Source organism: Ovis canadensis, chromosome 21 (assembly GCF_042477335.2).
Source record: "Ovis canadensis isolate MfBH-ARS-UI-01 breed Bighorn chromosome 21, ARS-UI_OviCan_v2, whole genome shotgun sequence".
Taxonomy (NCBI): domain Eukaryota; kingdom Metazoa; phylum Chordata; class Mammalia; order Artiodactyla; family Bovidae; genus Ovis; species Ovis canadensis.
Window position 1 is genome coordinate 33406541 of NC_091265.1, and position 19427 is coordinate 33425967.

Consider the following 19427-nt stretch of genomic DNA (forward strand, 5'->3'; position numbering starts at 1 on the left):
GGGGCTTGAGCTAAGTGATCCCTGGGGTCTCCACCTATCATAGAAATCTAAGCTGCTTAGGGAAGATCGTCTTTCTGCAGACCTAAGCTGTTCTGCTGTCCCTTCTGCAGATCCCTTCTTCAAGTACTTTTCAGTATATACAGCTTATTTATTTATTTATTCATATTTCTGTGATAAGAGTCAGGATCTGGTATAATAGTATCAACCATATTATTAACTCTTTTGCTGTCCTCAGCAGAGGGAAAGATCAAATTACACACTTGCCTTTTGGTAATGGAACTAGATTTCAGAGATGCAAAAAGCCTGAAATTGGGTTCAAGTAATGGCCCTCGGTTGCCTTATTTATCAGTAATGAACTTCAGCATATTTAATCTCTCTGAGCCTTGGTTTTCTTGGTTATAAAATGGAATGGTAATATCTAATTCATAGGATTTTTGTAAGGATGAAATGAAGCAATATAAGTTAAGTATCTACACAGAGTAGAAGTTTAATTTCTTTCCACCTTTCCTCCTTTAGTGCTGAGTTTTGCTGTTAGGTTGATGAAACTGATTGTCACACTTACGCATTTTACCTCAATTTATTTTCTGTCTACAAGATGTTATTCATAGTATATAAAAACTAGCTCTCTCTATATATATAACTAGATATATCTTAATCATTGGTTTAGACTTTTTCTGGTCTTCATTAATCATTTCAATACTACTTTTTTCCCAACTAAAGTTTTCAAATTCTTAACATCTCCAAATGTAAGTATTGATTATTTTAACAGACAACAGGCCCAAAATGAAGTCACTTGTGCTAAGCGCACATCCCCAAACTGAGACTTAATACCTGATTTAGTTATAATTTCAACATCTCCCAGAAGTGGAATCTTGAACCAGAGAGTCTAGAATTACCTGGTCAACACTAGTGAGGTCGTCTGTCTGATGGACACCTGTCATCTCCTAAAGGAAGATGACCTTGCCTAAAACCACTCACTCTTTGCTACTAACTTCCTTGTCCTGCCCCCTTCTGCCTAAAATCATTTTGTAGAGCTCTTCAGAGCTCTTTTCTGTTGCTAGGTGGGATCCTACCTGATTGATGAATCATAGAATAAAGTTTTTTTTTTTAATTTACTCATTGAATTTTATTTTTTAACAGTTGGAATCTGCTTCCTGTGGTAATCATGGTACCTTAAAGGTAGAAATGACCTTAAAAATCTTCAAGTCTGTGATCTCTGCTAGTGATCTACCACACTGAGTGTGTAGCTACCCCAGGTGTCTAAGAATTTTTTCACTTCCCGTTTCTACATGCCCCATGCAAATGAAATCTGTAACTAGTTCCACAGTTTTTACCATCTCTTCTATAGAACCAATATAGCAACAATCAAACAAATACAGGTTCTTTCGAAAACTTATTTTTAGAAGTAAATCTTTCCATCTATCAAAGCAAAGATAAGAAAAATACTACAGGCAGAATGCTTCTTCTGAATTAAGTTTCCAGATATTTATGCCAGTGTTCTGAAATCTGTGTATGAGAAATGTAAAGCCAGCCAAAGCTGGATACTGGACTTCTGGCAGCCAGCTCAGATCCTGCAGGTGTTTGTGGCAGGTGGTATGATATGCCTTTCATCTCATTTTCTCACTAAATCAAAGTATGTTCTGCCTCCATGCCTTATAAAGTTAATTCAGCTATCAAACATTTCAGTTACTCAGACCGTGTTCCTTCCATTATTCCTGATCGTGCTTACTAATCTCAGGTTTTATCCTAGATAACTTACTTCTTATTGATGTCTCACTTGGTTGTAACTCAACTAGTTGTACTTTTATTTTAGAAAGAGAAGTACTTAATTAGCTAAAATACCAATACATGTAGTCATTGTTATTACTAGTGGGGGAATAGGTTATAGCCTTTACTCTTAAAGAGCCAAATGACTACCAGCTGTGGTGTTTAAGTTTTATGCTGTATGTTTGTATATTTTACAAATCATTCAAGAAACTATAAATTTATTTTAATCTGTATTATATAATTCAGGAATTCCCACCATCAAATGACATAATAAAAAGAGTTATAGAGTCTTCTTTCTCTTCTTTTCATAAAATAACTGTATCCTGGGCTGGTATATTGGAATCTGAGTTTGAATCCTGAATGTACCATTTTCTAGCATGTAGTCTTACTGTGGGAGTAGAATGTGCATGGATGACCTTCAGAAAAATGACTCTGGACATCTTCCACCAGGCTTAAAGCAGAGGAGTTGAAGATTTTCCTTACTGCAGTCCTCTGAGTATATTATTATACCTTCAAACAATAACTCTCCACGTAGTAAGCATCTGTTTCTGGGTAGTCACTGGAGATAAAGGTTGAATAAGATGCAGTTCCTGCCCTTGATGTAGCTTACAGACTAGTAGGAAGGGAATATCTTTTTGTAGTACATCAGGCAAACTGCTTCACCCTCCTGTATATATTGAACAGTATGATTTTGATATGGAAAAAAAGAATATTATCATTGATATACTAAGAAGCAGAAGAGGAGTGTATTTAAAGAAAAATAATACAGTTCTTAGGAATTTTTCTGTAGCCTAATGAGACAAGTTTTCTGTATATAAGTATCCAGTGAACAAAAACTTAGGATCATGTGACCAAAGCCCATGAATGCATGACAGGATTTGCTGCTATTTCGTCTCCATAATCTTGGACAGATCACTCTAACTCCTCTGTGTCCTTCATCTGTCTGTAAGGTGAAAAGACTGGTCTGCCCCAGTGATGTGATGAGCACAAATGACTGCAAGATACTTTTGAAACATAAAATTCTTTCATAACGTCTGATCTTAAATGAAGCATTTATAGGTAATGATACTCTGTTTTTCAAAATCAGGTATCTGGACCTCCGTCGATTTGGATCTGTGCCACATGGAGGTTTTGGGATGGGATTTGAACGCTATCTGCAGTGCATCTTAGGAATTGACAATATCAAGGATGTTATCCCTTTTCCAAGATTTACTCATTCGTGTCTTTTGTAGCTGGAAGACTGACTAAGGAAAACCACCCTGTCCCAGAGGTATTGCACATAAATATGCATATAGGAGAACAAAATTGCAAAAGTTTTTGATATATAATTGTCATGCCAGAAGATGCCTGAAAAATACATGTGATCATGATTTTCTTAGAAAGTTGAAGGCATTTCTTGGAAACATGAACTCTCAATAGGTATTTATAGCAAATAAAATCTCAAAGCTGATATGTCAAATAAGAAAAAAGAGAAGAAATTGAACTAGATGGTCTCAAAGGTCCCTTCAAACTCTAGGGTGGGATGACGTGTATTTTCCTTTGTCTTTAATCGTAGACCACTGCTCTCTATGACCTTTGACAAGAAACTACTGGCTAAAAACAAAATGCTATTGGACCTTTTCTCCCTTGCCATTTAACCTGTGATAAATTCCCATCTTATTCTCAGTGCTTTACTAAAGAAGAAAATATTCCTTTTTTTGAATCTTGAGTTAAGAAAGTTGCTATTGTGAATTGAAATATTTTTCATCAGACTATGTGAAAAAAATCACATTTAATAACTGTTGCTATTTAAGTATAAAAGCTAATGAAGTGTATTAATTGTTCAAACTAATCACTGTCATGTTATAGTTTGTTCATATTAAATGTTTGTAATGTTTCTGATAATCAATAAAAGAGATTCTTGATACCTATGAAAGAAAAGAAACAGGTTTTTAAATTCCATTTGGCCTTTTCCCATTGAATTTAGAAGAAAGGTATTTTTCATCCAAGAAGAGGATATATAGCTAAATCTAAAGGGTGGATAATTTGGAGTCAGAAAGATCAGTGACTTTGGGAGTTTGTGTCCTGATGGTTCTAGTAGGTACATTTATGAGTTTGGATCAGCCATTTACCCTGTATAAGCTCAGGTATAATTTTTCTCACAGACTTGATATGGTAATTATATAAAAGTGTGTGTGTGTTTAAAACCATAAAATGCTACCCAGATTTTTTTAACTCTGTTTTTAGTCTTCATTGACATACAGGTACATGGACTTATGGCGGATTGTGAACTCAGAATTCATATGCATCAAATAATTGTAAAAAGGCATGCATATGTGAATAATCTATTTTCCAAGTCTCATTAGATAACTTCTCTTAGGTTATTTCCTAATGAATTTCTGTATGCACCTAACTCAAAATCAAACATTTGGAAAGAACTGCAGAACCTAGAGTTGGAAGTCATAGGAGACACTAAGATGTTGTCAGGGTCATAACTTCTGCCTAAAGCAGTGGAATCTGTGTACCTTGGCAGCCTCTTGGCAAAGAGCTCAGTACCCACAAAACAGCTCATTCCATTTCTGAATCTAATTGGTTGCTTTTGCTGAGCTAAAATCTGCTTCCCTGGAACTTTAATCCTTGGGTTTAGATATCAAGTTTGGGTTGTTGTTGTCAAGTCAATAAGTTGTATCTCTTTTGCAACCCCATGGACTGTAGCCCTCCAGGCTCCTCTGTCCATAGGATTTCCCAGGCAAGACTACTGGAGTGGGTTGCAATTTCCTTCTCCAGGGGATCTTCCCAACCCAGGGATTGAACTCACATCTCCTACATCAGCAGGTGGATTTTTTTTTACCACTGAGCACCTGGGAAGCCTTGGGACAGCATAAAAGGGACAATTATGGCTTCCATATGACTTGTTTTAACCGTGGGATAGTGAGATAAATTCATTTGTTTAGTCAGCAAGTATTATCTGAGCTTATTCTACATGCCACAAACTGTGCTAGTTGCTAAATAAATAGTAGTGCCCTGACCCTTGCTTTCATGGAATTTACAGTCTGTTAGAGAAGATATTCCAGTGATAAGTAAACAAATGTATTGTTTCAAAATGTGACCTATGCTCCAGGGTGGCACTGGTGTTCAAGAGCCAACCCTCCAATGCAAGAGACCTAAGAGACATGGGTTCAGTTCCTAGGTCGGGAAGACCCCCTGAAGGAGGGCACGGCAACCCACTGAAGTATTCTTGCCTGGAGAATCCCCATGGACAGAGGAGCCTGGTGGGCTATGGTCCATAGGGTCACAAAGAGTCAGACATGACTGAACCGACTTAGCACGCACGCATGCATAAAAGTTATAAAGAATAGGACAATCGTGGATAAGCTTGCTAGAGGAGGCATTTCTGAAAAGATGATATTTAGCCGTAGACCTGGAAGGTAAAATAGAGAAACTATTTTAAAACATTCATTACGTCAGTTAATTTGATTTGGCATTTTAAGTCTTGATACTATATTTTGTGGTGCAAGAATCACAAGTATTCACAGGCCTGAAACCTGGATGCAGTAATAGTTTCCAAGGCTGTTAGGAATCATACCTGCAGTGATTTTTGAGGAACCAGATAGAATTGTGATAGTAATTAACATGAGGGCTGGGCATCAAAAAGATCAGTGATAGAAAGAAAACTGAATGAGAGAAACCCCGGTTTCTGGCCCCAGTGCCACCATTAGCTTAACTGTGGAGCATTAGGCAAATAAGATCATCCTTGTGGCCTCCAGTTATTTCAGCTGTAGAGCTATCATGTTAAAGGATGTCAATTCTAAGGATCTAGTCACTAACAATAATTGATTTAGAGTCTGACTTAGATTTTTTTTTTAGTACATACTTGGTCTCTGCAAATGTATAATAAGGTCGTTTAACAGTAGACTTAAGTGTGTTCAGTGTATGTGTATGTGAGGTAGAAAGGGTTCCTTCTCAAGGCATCAAACATACGTTCTTCCTTATCTTTTTGAGTCTCCCGGAGTGTATTTCCAAACTGTCATACTCATTCATTCTTTTCTCTCACAGTTGATTACATAACGAGTATCTGGTTGAAGCCAAACACTTGCCACTTATGTAACAGCCTAGTAATTTCCCATCTTTGACTCAGTACTTATATTTTACCAATAAGTGAACAGACAATAAGTACTGATGTCTGATAAGGATGATGCAAAGCTGAAACTAGGGACTTCCCCAGAGAAGGCAGTGGCACCCCACTCCAGTACTCTTGCCTGGAAAAGACGGAGGAGCCTGGTAGGCTGCAGTCCATGGGGTCGCTAAGAGTCGGACACGGCTGAGCGACTCCACTTTCACTTTTCACTTTCATGCATTGGAGAAGGAAATGGCAACCCACTCCAGGGTTCTTGCCTGGAGAATCCCAGGGACGGGGGAGCCTGGTGGGCTGCCGTCTATGGGGTCGCAGAGTCGGACACGACTTAGGTGACTTAGCAGCAGCAGTAGCAGTAGCAGCAGGGACTTCCCCTAGTGGTCCAGTGCTTGAGAAATCGTGCTTCCACTGTAGGGAGCGCAGGTTCCATCTGTAGTCAGGGAACCAAGATCTCACGTGCCTTGCAGCATGTCCAAAAAAGGGGGTGGGGGGAAGTGCCAAAACTAAACTGTTGCTTGCAGGCAGCATCAACGGAAAAAAACTTAAATGTTAACTTGTCCGCTTATATGTGAATATCCAAATTCTACACAGAAACAGCATTGTATAATTCTGTGTATAATGAATAAAGGTATGGATTTAATACTTAAGGACGGTCTATTCTGTTATAGGACTTAATCTGTGAGTTAAAAGGTGATCTGAGGGTGTTTATTTTCTCTTGAATAACCAGTTTCCAATGAGGAAAAAAATCAGATTCTGCTTTCCCAAGATTTCCAAACATTTCCTCAGAATAGTAACTCAAGTAAGAATGTATTCTAAAACTTAGAAATGTTTTTTCCATCATTAATTCCCTTTCTTGTTTCAAATTTTGAAGTAGGTGGAGAAAAATAGTTACTTTCCATCTGCTTATCCTCCTGCCTGGGGAAGTTTTGCTGTCAATTTTTTTTTTTTTTTTTTTTTGGTGTGGGGTGGCTATGGGTAGGAGGGTCTGACAAGAACTTAATTGTGTAAGTGATCCACTCCAGATCTAGACACAGCTCTCCCAGCCTCTGACCGAGCCCAGAGACTCTGTCACAGAACAGCAAAGGGACTGTTTGACCTTTTGTCCCTCTAAAACGGGGTTGGCCAGAAACATCCCTTTACGGTGTTGTACGTTTATATTCTCTGTAAATTGAATGTAGACTTTCAAGCATGACTGGACAGGCGCTGAAGATGCAATTGGTGAGATGGAGTAACTCTACCCTTCTTTAAATCTCTTACTTCAGATAATTATAGATGAAAGATGCTTATTTGAATTGGATTGCTATTTATTCATGTATTTATTTTAGTAAGTGGTGAGGCAAGAACATAAAAATGCAGAGTTGAAAGACAGATTGGCCTGGATTGAATTGATAAGAAATGTCTGGGGTTTTTTGGCTTCTGATCAATATTTGTATTCAGTCTGCAATCTAAAGTATGTATTTAAAAAAAAAAAAAAAGAGGTGGGAGTAATATCTGATTGTAGTTCTTCCCAGTTTATATTCCAATTAAAAAATAGAAAAAGCTGGACTTCCCTGGTGGCCCAGTGGTCAGGAATCCTCCTGCCAGTGCAGGGGACCACAGGTTCAATCCCTGGTCCGAGAAGTTGCACATGCCGCAGGGCAGCTAAGCCAGTGCACCACATCTACTGAACCCACTCAACCCAACCACTGGGCCCACATGCTGCAACGGAGGAAGCCCCTGTGCCCTAGAGCGTGCAGAAAGGAAGCCACCACAATGAGAAGCCCCCACACCACAACTAGAGAGTAGTCTATACAGCAGCAAAGACCTAGTGCAGCCAAAAATAAATTACCTATTTTAAAAAAAATGGAAAAAGCATTAAGGAAAGAGTGGAAAGCATCCTTAATCACCCTGAGTCGAAATGATTCAGTAGGATTTCTGTAAGGTGAGTCTTGTTAGATCGTGGTCAGCACCCCTCCAGAAATTGAGACATTCTACCATTGACAGGAGCCCTAGACTGCCCCTTGGATCATCTTAAGACTCCAGCTGGCTCCTGCAACGTTTGGTTTGGAATCCGGTGGATTTACAGCCATTACTAATACACTGTGTTGTAGTTTCTGGGAGACTTTTATAAGAAAATCTGATATTTCGATGGTTCTTAAACTGCCATTCAGGCAGCTAGTCATTGAATTAACAGTTTATGACTTCAACTACATCTTTCAGTTCAGTTCATTTCAGTCACTCGGTTGTGTCCAACTCTTTGCGACCCCATGAACTGCAGCACACCAGGCTTCCCTGTCCATCACCAACTCCCGGAACTTACTCAAACTCATGTCCATCACGTCGGTGATACCATCCAACCGTCTCATCCTCTGTTGTCCTTTTCTCCTCCTGCCTTCAGTCTTTCCCAGCATCAGGGTCTTTTCCAGTGAGTCAGTTCTTTTCATCAGGTGACCAAAGTACTGGAGTTTCAGTTTCAGCATCAGTACTTCCAGTGAATGTTCAGGACTGATCTCCTTTAGTATGGACTTGTTGGATCTTCTTGCAGTCCAAGGGACTCTCAAGAGTCTTCTCCAACACTACAGCTCAAAATCATCAGTTCTTCAGCTTTCTTCATAGTCCAACTCTCACATCCATACATGACTACTGGAAAAACCATAGCTTTGACTGACAGACCTTTGTTGGTAAAGTAATGTCTCTGCTTTTTAATATGCTGTCGAGGTTGGTCATAACTTTTCTTCCAAGGAGCAAGTGTCTTTTAATTTCATGGCTACAGTCACCATCTGCAATGATTTTACTGTTCATAATTGTTATTAGTAATACGGCTACCATGTGGGCATTGTTTTACAGTTTACTCTATATATTTTTAACATACCCACAATAGATTATGGACCTCGTTCCTTTGTAGCTTACTGTACCATAAATTTGTTTGGTTAGATTAGCTTGTCTGTTAATGGATATTGGTTATTAGGAATTCCTAATAATGCTGGAGAGTAAGACTACAAAGAAAGCTCACCACTCTCAGCCCCCAGAGAAACTGAAAGCATGATCTTGCATCTTAAGCCCCAGGGCAGAGCAGACTGGCCTCTGATTTCCTTGTTCTGTACAGGAAAAAGAAAGTTAAGAATGTGATGGAAAATGATGCTTGAGCCCAAATACACTCTAGTAAAGAGAAACATTGAAAATGGAATATAGAGTCCCAGACCCAGTGGTGTACTTAAGCTCAGTATGTGTTTTCCCTGTTTAATGAGGCTGTGTTCATACTTTTCCTACCTTTCTTTTAGGATCATCTTAGAATATACATAGGAAGGTAGATGAAAGAGCTTTGATAGGAATTATTAATATCCTCCCCAGAGTGACCAGCCTTTGATATTTCAAGATGATACTCTGAGAATAGAAACTTGGTGGGCCCTTGTAGCAAAGTTTTTGGGTATTTTTTTTTCCATGCTATAAATACATATATATATACAGTGAGAACTGTATTTTGCAGAACCTGGTTTTTGTCATGTGCGGAATGTTCTCTGCACACTGGCTCAACAAGAACTGCTGGTTTGCTGCTTTCCAGTGATCCCAGATTTGAAAAATCTCTTAGTATATCCTTTCCCCTGTATATAATATATAAATTATTCCCCTCTGTATTTTTCCAAGTTTCTAATTACCCACTGAACCGTCAGTGAGTAAAAACTGTCTATCTTAAGAGATGACTTTTTAAAAAATTCTGTGTATGCTTGCATTTTTGGCTCTGCTAGATCTTCACTGCTGTTCAGGCTCTCCTCTAGCCGCAGGGAATGGCGGCTATTCCCTAGCTGCGGTGTGTGGGCTTCTCAGGGCAGCGGCTTCCTCTTTGCACAACACGGGCTCTAGGGCGTACAGGCCTCAGCAGTTGTGGCTTCCTGGGCCCTAGAGCACATGCTCAGCAGTTGTGGCACACAGGCTTCGTTGCTCCGAGGCCTGTGGGATCTTCCTGGATCAAGGATTGAACCCCGATCTTCTCCATTGGCAGGCGGATTCTTTACCACCGAGCCAACAGGGAAGCCCAGGAGATAGCTTTTTTTTTTAATCGTTGGAGAAATCTTGATTGTGACCTAATAGTAACAGAACCTGTTTCTCCATAGCATGCAAATATAATACATTAGAAACCACCTCACACTTCCTTCTCCTCAGCCATCTCTTCTCCAGAATAGACTCTGTAGCTGCTCAGTTGGGACAGTCTGTCCTTCCCGGAAGGGTTGCCACTAGGGTGTTCACCAGTCAGTGTATCCTGAAAGCGGGCCTTTCTCTTGGTCAAGGGATGCCTCCCTGCACCGTCCACTTAGCTGCTACCCAAGCACCCTGTGACACCAGTCGTGATGTTAGAAGGGCTTAACATCTCCAGTGCCTCCTTCCTGTCATCTTATAGCCTATAGTGATCGTGCCTCCTCCTGTTATGCTGTGGGAAAAGCTCAGTTAATAGTGTCACAATGTTCAGGACAGTCCCAACCCCCTTTATTTGACGATTGCAGAAATAGACTTGGGTCATCTATAAATTTGCTGTTGAAGAACAGTAAGTTCTTTCACCAAAGATTTCTACCGCTATTATTTATTTATTTATTTATTTTTTGCATTTCCCCAACAGGCAGGAAATGGCAACCCACTCCAGTATTCTTGCCTAGAGAATCCGATGGACAGAGGGGCCTGGTGGGCTGCTGTCCATAGGGTCGCACAGAGTCGGACACGACTGAAGCGACAGCAGTAGCAACAGGCAGGAACTGATGCCTTATACAGTTAGGGTACGGCTGGCCAGTAATCTCTTTAAATGTAATTTCCATCTTCTGCATCCTCCATTACAGGTTTCTCCATCAGGAAACTGTGGGGTCAGATTGCTGCCAGAAAATGTGCTGAATGTTTGGTGTCCTGGAAGGGGTATTAGATGTAGAGGGAGAAGACTGTGGTTGGTGTCTGACATACTGCATACTAGCTGTGGACCTTGAGCAGGTCATTTTATCTCTGAGTTTGTGTATGCATCTGCAAAATGAGGATAATATTTAACTTTTACAGTGTTGTGAGAAACAAGACTATGTGAAAGGGTTTCATAAATGGAAAGTGAAAGTGAAGTCGCTCAGTCGTGTCCGACTCTTGACTCTTTGGGACCCCGAGGACTGTGGCCCACTAGGCTCCTCCTCTGTCCATGGGATTCTGCAGGCAAGAATACTGGAGTGGGTTATCATTTCCTTCTCCAGGGATCTTCCTGACCCAGGGATCGAACCCAGGTCTCCCGCATTGCAGGCAGACGCTTTAACCTCTGAGCCACCAGGGAAGCATTCATAAATTGAAAACACTACACAAATGTAAAATCTAGAAAGGGAATCCCTTTCAAAACTCAAAAAAAAAATCTGTATGAACAAATATATTTATTGCATGTTGAATGAAATATTTTATAGCCATAGAAATTATAAGAGAAAATGTGTTGAAAAGAAATTTTAACTGTACTTTGGAATTACAACAGTATAAAAGCTATGTCCATGGACTAGAAGTGAATGGGGGAAAATGGAATCAGCTGTTTCAGGATATGGGATGGAGTGACTTTTCTCTCAAAATGTCTTTGGTGCATTCAATTCAGTTCTGTAGGCTCACTGTGTTGGGTGTGGTGCTCCATTCTGTGGATACAGAGATAAATAGGAGGTGCTCCCATGACTCAGGGACTCCCCTTTCGTATAATCTTTGCCAAAGCTGATTACGTGTAAGAATCACCTGGGAAGCTTATTAAAAATTCAGATTATCCTGGTATCACCCTGGAAAGTCTGTTTCACCCTAAAAGGTCTAGGATGGAACAGCTCACAATTTGCATTCTTTTAACCTAGTCACCCTGAATAATTCTAATTGTTCAGTCACTCAGTCATGTCTGACTCTTTGTGACTCCATGGACTGCAGCATGCCAGGCTTCCCTGTCCTTCTCTATCTCCCTGAGTTTGCTCAAACTTATGTCCGTTGAGTTGGTGATGCCATCCAACCATCTCATCCTCAGTTACACCCCGTTTTCCTGCCCTCAATCTTCCCCAGCATTAGGGTCTTTTCAGTGAGTTGGTTCTTGGCATCAGGTGGCCAAAGTATGGAGCTTCAGCTTCAGCATCAGTCTTTCCAATGAATATTCAGGGTCGATTTCCTTTAGGATTGTCTGGTTTGATCTTGTTGTCCAAGGGGCTCTCAAGAGTCTTCTCCAGCACCACAATTTGAAAGCATCAGTTCTTAGTTGCTCTGCTTTCCTTATGGTCCAACTCTCACATCTGTACCTGACTATTGGAAAAACCATAGCTTTGACTCTACAGACCTTTGTCAGCAAATTGAAATTTCTGCTTTTTAATATGCTGTCTAGGTTTGTCACAGCGTTTTTTCCAAGAAGCAAGCATCTTTAATTTCGTGGCTGCAGTTAACTGTCCGCAGTGATTTTGGAGTGCAAGAAAATAAAGTCAGTCACTGTTCCCATGACCTTAGTTTTTTTAATATTGAGTTTTCAACCAGCTTTTTCACTCTCCTCTTTCACCTTCATCAAGAGGGTGTGATCCACACAGTCAAAGGCTTTAGTGTAGTCAGCGAAGCAGAAATAGATGTTTTCTGCAGTTCCCTTGCCTTTTCTATTATCTGATGGATGTTGGCAATTTGATCTCTGGTTCCTCTGCCTTTCTAAATCCAGCTGGAAGTTCTTGGTTCACATACTGTTGAAGCCTGGCTTGAAGGATTTTGAGCATTACCTTGCTAGCATGTGAAATGAGTGCAATTGTGTGATACTTTGAGCATTCTTTAGCCTTGCCCTTCTTTGAAACTGGAATGAAAACTGACCTTTTCCAGTCCTGTGGCCACTGCTGAGTTTTCCAAATTTGCTGGCATAATGAGTGCAGTACTTTAACAGCTCAGCTGGAATTCATCACCTCCACTAGCTTTGTTCATAGTGATGGTTCCTCAGGGCCACTTGACTTCGCACTCCCAAGATTTCTGGCTGTAGGTGAGTGATCACACCATTGTGGTTATCTGGGTCATGAAGATCTTTTTTGTATAGTTCTTCTGTGTGTTCTTGCCACCTCTTAGTAGTCTTGCTTCCTCAGACAACTATTTTGCCTTGTTGCATTTCTTGGGGATGGTTTTGGTCACTGCCTCCTGTACAACATTAGGAGCCTCCATCCATATAGTTCTTCAGCCACTCTGTCTATCAGCTCTAACCCTTGATCTGCTTCCACTGTATAATCATAAGGGATTTGATTTATGATTTAGGTCATATCCTGAATGGCCTAGTGGTTTTCCATACTTCTTCAGTTTGAGACTGGAGTAGGTTGTCATCTCCTTCTCCAGGGGATCTTCCCAACCTAGGGACTGAACCCACGTCTCCTACGCTGGCAGGCAGATTCTTCACCACTGAGCCACCTCTTGCATCTCCTGCATTGGCAGGTGGGTTCTTTACTACTGTGCCACCTGTGAAACCCAAATGATTCTAATATAGATGGTTTAATATCACACTATTTAGTGTGAAACCTTCAGTGAGGTCTTAAATGTTTTTACAGTAAAAAGTAATAATTACACAGATCTGCTTACTGAAGAATTTGACTGTTCTGTCTGGACCTTTGAGCTGACTTCTGTGCCTCTCTATCAAGGACTGGACAGCCAGCCCACAGAAGGCTGTGGCCCTGGAACCCGTGCAGCCCAGACCGTGGTGCACCTCTCGACCTCTCTCTCTCCCCCTCTTCCTTTCTCTTCTACTACCTCTCCCGTGTTTTTCTCTGTGATGTGTTTCTCTCCCACTCTGATTCCTCCTTTGCCTGTAATAAAGCAACATCCAGGTGCTTCCCCTTCCTTTCTCCACCCCTGCCCCCAACCAGACATGTTAACTTTATTGAAAAAACCCAGCTCACTAACCCGATTCACTAACTTGTGTGGAAGGTTCTTGTATTGGGTTAATGTTTCTCAGAAAGCGTGGGAGTGGGCTATTCATGGATCAACAACCACAAAAATACGTATGGAAACTTTCGGGTGTTTATTTTGACTGTCATTTTACCCTTGATTAACTTTTTTCTCGTGGGTTGGCAGCCCTCAACAGAGTCCTGTCCTGCCTGTTGAGCTGGAGTGTGCCCTGCACCCTGGCTGAGCGCTGCCTGTCTCCACTTGCCTGTGATTGGGCTTGGGTGGCTTTCTCAGCTGTACACCTGTCGCCTCTTAGTCACCCAGATTCAAGATATTAACAACAAACCACACTCTCCGAGGCCATGGGGTTTTATTTCAAGAGTGGTGACACTCCAGAACGTAGCTAGGATTGCCGTTTTCATGTTTGTATTACTAGTGTTAGTGTTTGTAGTGCTTGCATCTCAGGATACCAGGGGTTGGCCAGTGGCTTCCAGACTCCCTCCCTCCATTATGTTCCATATGCAAGAACCAGTCGTCTTACGCTGTCATTTTTCTTCTCTGTCAGAACATGAGCTTTGTGAGAAGGAGAGAGCATTTATCTTTGTGTGTCTAGTGCTTTGGAGAGTATCTGGAACATAGTGAGTACTCATTAAATAACCCTTGAATGAATTAGGTGTCCAAAAAAAAGGGAAATGTGTCCATTAGACAAAAGGGAAATATTCCTTAAAATATAACTCCCAAACTGGTTTTCTCCCCTAAATATCTCTAAAATCTTTCATAAATTGAACTTTTAAATTAGCTTCTTCAGCCTTGCCTGAACATAGAGCAAAAACTCAGGAATGAGAAGTAACTATGAGTTCAACTCGTAATTTGTTGTTGAAATCTGTTACTGAATGTGAATTTCAAGGGCATCTCTCCAACACTGCTTCCGAAGTACAGTGACTTAGTAGGCTTCTCAAGAGCCTCTCCATGCTGTTCATCATTTCATAGCCAGCACCTCGCCAAGTGCTTTGTACCTAGCAGGTGCCTGGTGAATATTTGTTGAATGAATGTATTTGATTGATGGAAGAAATTCAGAGGCAAGTCCTAAGATGAACTTACTGGGAGTCACTCATATTTTCAGTTAGTGGTTTTCTCCACCTTGCTCTCTAAATCTAGACAAGTTTCTTGTCTAAAAATTGAAGGAGCTACTGCTTACATCATCTAATTGAACAAACCTTAATTGATGCCTACTCTTCTGCCTCTCTGTGAGGCACCCGAAGACAAGCAAAACCTAAGCCCTTTCTGTTTGTTCCTTATAGTTAGCTGATCATTTCTCGTGCTCTAACGTTGCCCACATGCCACTGTAGACACCTGCTTATCTGTTTCTCTCCCCAGAAATACCTTGAACTTCTTAATAAGACCTTGATCTTACCTCAGTATTCCTGTGCTGAATCTGTCATACATAGTAGGTTCTCAGAAAATCTTTATTGAGAACTGAGTAACAAACAAGTATGTAAAACCCCTCAGTTTTATATACATATATATATGAATAGAAACATATTTTGTATTTGAACAGAAATATATGCCTTCCTAAGTATTCTCTGAGCTTCAGATGATAAATACTGGATATGTCCTGAAAGAAACAAGATTGGTGTTCGTGTCTCTATTAAACACCTTTCAAGGTATCTGGTTAGTTACTGAACCCATCTTTCACCTGAGAATCCTCCACCCTTATGCTAGCCAGTGGGTGGCTCACCAATAGGTGGGGGGACATGAGCCTCCCTTGCTGATAGGATTAGGGGTGGATACCTGACCCCAAGTGGACCAGTCTCTTTTCCTCTTAGGAAATTGGGTTTGAGAACACCAGAGAGCCTGGACTGGTTGCTTGAACCAGGAACACATAAACTTAGAGGCCATAAGACAAACATGTACCATAAGAGACAGAGAAGGCAGTGTGCAGAGAGAAAGAACTACAGGCCAAAACTCCATACACACACACACACACACACACACACACACACGCCATGTACCATAAGAGACAGAAAGCAGGTACACACACACACACACACACCATGTACCATAAGAGACAGAAAGCAGTGTACACACAGACACACACACAACATGTACCATAAGAGACAGAGAAAGCAGTGTGCAGAGAGAACTACAGGCAAAAACTTGAGAGACACACCCACACACACAACATGTACCATTAAGAGACAGAGAAGGCAGTGTGCAGAGAAAGAACTACAGGCAGAAAACTCAGAAATGAAAAACCATATGGGCTGTGAGAGACACACAGACACACACACACGCAGAGAGAAAGAACTAAAGGCAAAAAACTCAGAAATGAAAAACCATATGGGCTGTGAGACACACACATACACACACACACACACACACAGGCTGCCTAGTTCTTGCTATATTTAGTCCTTGGTTGCTGTTCTTCCTGAGGCCACATTCAACTTTTTCTTGGGTTCCATGGGATATACCTTTTTTTTTTTTTACCAGTTAACTCCCTGTAGGGGCATAAGCAAATTTAAAATGGGTATCTGCTTTTATAACTAAAAAAAGACACTAGTAAACTAGTAGAAAAAAATTCTTGTTATTCTTTGTCTCATTACCTTTTTGTCACACTTATATATTACTTCAGAATATTTGTTGATCAGGAAATTATTTAGATGAGGAATTCCTAATAAATAAGGTGCAGTAGGAGGGTGATGACTTCTTTGCTTTTCAAGTTTTTTGATCCCCTAAAGCACAAAAACAGAAATGAATGGAGACTTATTTACAGAGGGGATTGGATACATATGAGATCTTTTTTGAACTACAAAATTGAATTAAAGAGATTTTGAAGAACCAACACATTTGGCAGCTTCCCAAGACATCTATTTTTGAAGATTCTGCTTTCCAGAACTGTTGAAGAATGGCTTTTGTCACGGGCCTTAGCTGTGTTTCAGACTAGCCAAAACTGAAAAGTGGGAAGAGACTAAATAAAGCGTGTGTGTGCCTAGAGTAGCTCAGACCCTGTTTTTGGGCTGGCATAAACACGGACAACCAGATCCCTCAAAGTAAGATAAAGACTTTGTTCTGCAGAAACGGTTCCAAATACGAAGTTATAATGATGTCTGCCAACATGTTCTCACCACTCTAGGAAAAGAAAACAACAACAACAAACACATTTCCAGCTCTTTTTCCAGTGGACCCTCTGGACCTTGGAGAAGCTTGCATGTAATTTGACTGCAGCTACTTTCTTTTTTTAGTTAATTGTGTTACATATGCCTCATAATTTCTAATCCCAGCGGGGCTGTCATTTAGAAGGGGGCTGGGGGGAAGGCTGTTTTAATTCTGGCTTTTGTTTCAGCCACTAAATGTAATGCCACATGATTGTTGACCCAACAGTAATCCAGTTAAAAAACAGTCTTCAGAGTCACTGCATCATCAAAATTAACCCTGATTACATCAAATTATGTTGAAACAGACCACAGCTGTTTGCCCTGTTGAAGCAACTGCTCAAGAGCTCATCCAGAAGATACATCTGGGTGTCAGGAAAATACATTTTGGGTTTCATTTTGTTTCTCAATGTAAATGGAGGAGGGAAACTCTCTGTTCTGCCCAGAGTGCTTGGTGGGAGCTGAAAACCTTGTGATTCTCTGGATTCAAAAATCTTCTTAATTCCAGAAATGAAAGAGAAAAAAAACCCTGAGATTTTCTGTTTCCGTTTTCTATAGGAAGGATATAAGAAGGAAATCCAAATCTGTTGAGTATTCCTCTTGTCAGCAAAAAGAAGTGGAAGTGATTGCAAAGAAGCACAGCGGGATTTTCTGTGGAGGGCTGTATGTGCTGGTGTTCTGGGCTGGCTCATGCCAGCCTGTGAGAAGGGATTGTTAAATTATGGAAAGTTTTGCAAGCTGATTGCTAAAGAATAACATTGAAATTAAATTATCATTAAAAGTGGAAATAACAGGTATTGGAGAAGATGTGGACAGCTTGGAATCCTCACACTGCTGCTTGAAATGTAAACTGGTGCAACCACTGTGGGAAGCAGAGAGTTCTGTAAAAAGTTAGACGCAGGGTCACAGTGTGACTTAGCAGTTTGACTCCTAGCTGTATAGTGAAGAGTGTGAAAACATAGAATCACACAAAAACTTGTACAGGAATGTTCACAGCAACATTACTCATAATAGTCCAAAAGTGGAAACAACTAAAATATGTATTAACTGATGAGTATATATAAGTAAAACATGGTACACGGCTCTAACGGAATATTACTCAGCCATAAAGAGGAATAAAGAAAAGCTGATATGTCACAGCGTGAATGAACCTTGAAAACATTACACAAAGTGAAAAGTCAAACACAAAAGGCCACGCGGTACATGAGTCCGACTATATGAAATATTCAGAATTGGCAAATCCATAGAGACAGAAAGTAAGTTAGTGGTTGCCAGCAAATGCTGTTGGGGAAATGAGAAGTGACTGCTAATAGACGTGGAGTTTCTTTTGGGGTGATGAAAATGTTTTAAAATTAGATAGCAGTGATGGTAGCACAACTTGAGAATATACTAAAAACCAACAAATTGTACAGGTTAAAAGTGTGATACTTCTGGTATGTGAATGATACCTTAATTTTAAAACTAACCAGAATTCATCAGTTACTAATTATTTTTATACATTTTACTATTTGCTCTTGGCATTATATCTATTGTATCTTTTTGATGGAAATACTAAAGGTGTATTACTGTGCATCTTTTAGCTCTCTATTCAAAGACATGAAGTTGACAGCTTAAAATAATCATTAATAGTAGAGGAGAAAATTGTGGGGAGGTTCATATTTGCCGCACAAAAATTGTCACATACTACAAATCAAGGCTACTGCTGACACTACCAGAGAGCCAGGTTTTAAACTTTTACCAGTCCATCACTGGCTGTATGAGTCCAACAGTCATCTTGGATAACTGGTGGAATTAGTTAGATAATCTCCTGTGGCATTTGGATCCCCAGCAAAACAAAGACTAACAAATCCGCACAGCAGCTCTGCCTGCATTTGGTGCAGAAGAAAGGCATTCCTGGTCCACTGTGCTATGACACCCAGCTTGAGTCAGGGAAGGTGATTCCTCCAGCCCCTGCTAGTACTGTGTTGGTACAGGTGACAGCACCCTGTCGAATTGTCAGAACGAGGCCAGACACCAGATCAACCACAAATGATTTTAATTCTTAGTCCCAGACGGGGGTATCTGGGGAATCTGTACGGCAGATTTGGAAACCAAGGGTGAACAAGTAAAACTTCAAAGAATTACCTCCAGCTGCTCAGCCCCTCCCATCAGCCAGTCCCTCTGGGTTTAAGCACTTACTTCTGCTGGTTACAGGTACCTTCTCAGATACTGTTGTCCGGTGTGAATGATCTGAGAGTACTGGATGGCCCAAGGGTCCATAGCTCTCACTTGTCATCCTTTAAGGGCTGGTTCCTTCATTTGCAAACATTTACTGAACATCTATTTTATGCCTGGCACCATGCTTGGAGGTTCTGGGGGTACAAAAAAAAAATTGAGGAAAACACAGTCCAGCCTTCAGGGAACTCACAGTTCTTTGACAAGTAAATAGGAACTTGAATAGTGTGATAACACAGTTTATACAGGTGCAGTGTGACCCTTAAGAATGAACAACTGTTTTGGGGGTTAGATATATGAATTTTAGGGAAAGGGGTCTTGAGATAATCTGTTCA

The 19427-nt window shown here is 40.5% G+C and overlaps 1 protein-coding gene and 1 long non-coding RNA gene across 4 annotated transcripts in view; one reads left to right on the top strand and one right to left on the bottom strand.

Moving 5' to 3' along the window:
• Positions 1–3691, top strand: part of NARS2 (asparaginyl-tRNA synthetase 2, mitochondrial) — a 131361-nt gene extending 127670 nt beyond the window's left edge. For all 3 annotated transcript variants that reach the window (XM_069564958.1, XM_069564961.1, XM_069564959.1), the window contains one exon: positions 2855–3691. In XM_069564958.1, the coding sequence (XP_069421059.1) occupies positions 2855–2999 (145 nt within the window). In that variant the 3' untranslated portion in view covers positions 3000–3691. The remainder of the gene's footprint in view (positions 1–2854) is intronic.
• LOC138426419 (uncharacterized) overlaps positions 1–19427 on the bottom strand; it is a 28631-nt gene that overhangs the window by 4026 nt on the left and 5178 nt on the right. The window contains exon 2 of the long non-coding RNA XR_011251639.1: positions 19057–19229. This is a non-coding gene — a long non-coding RNA (uncharacterized lncRNA). The remainder of the gene's footprint in view (positions 1–19056; positions 19230–19427) is intronic.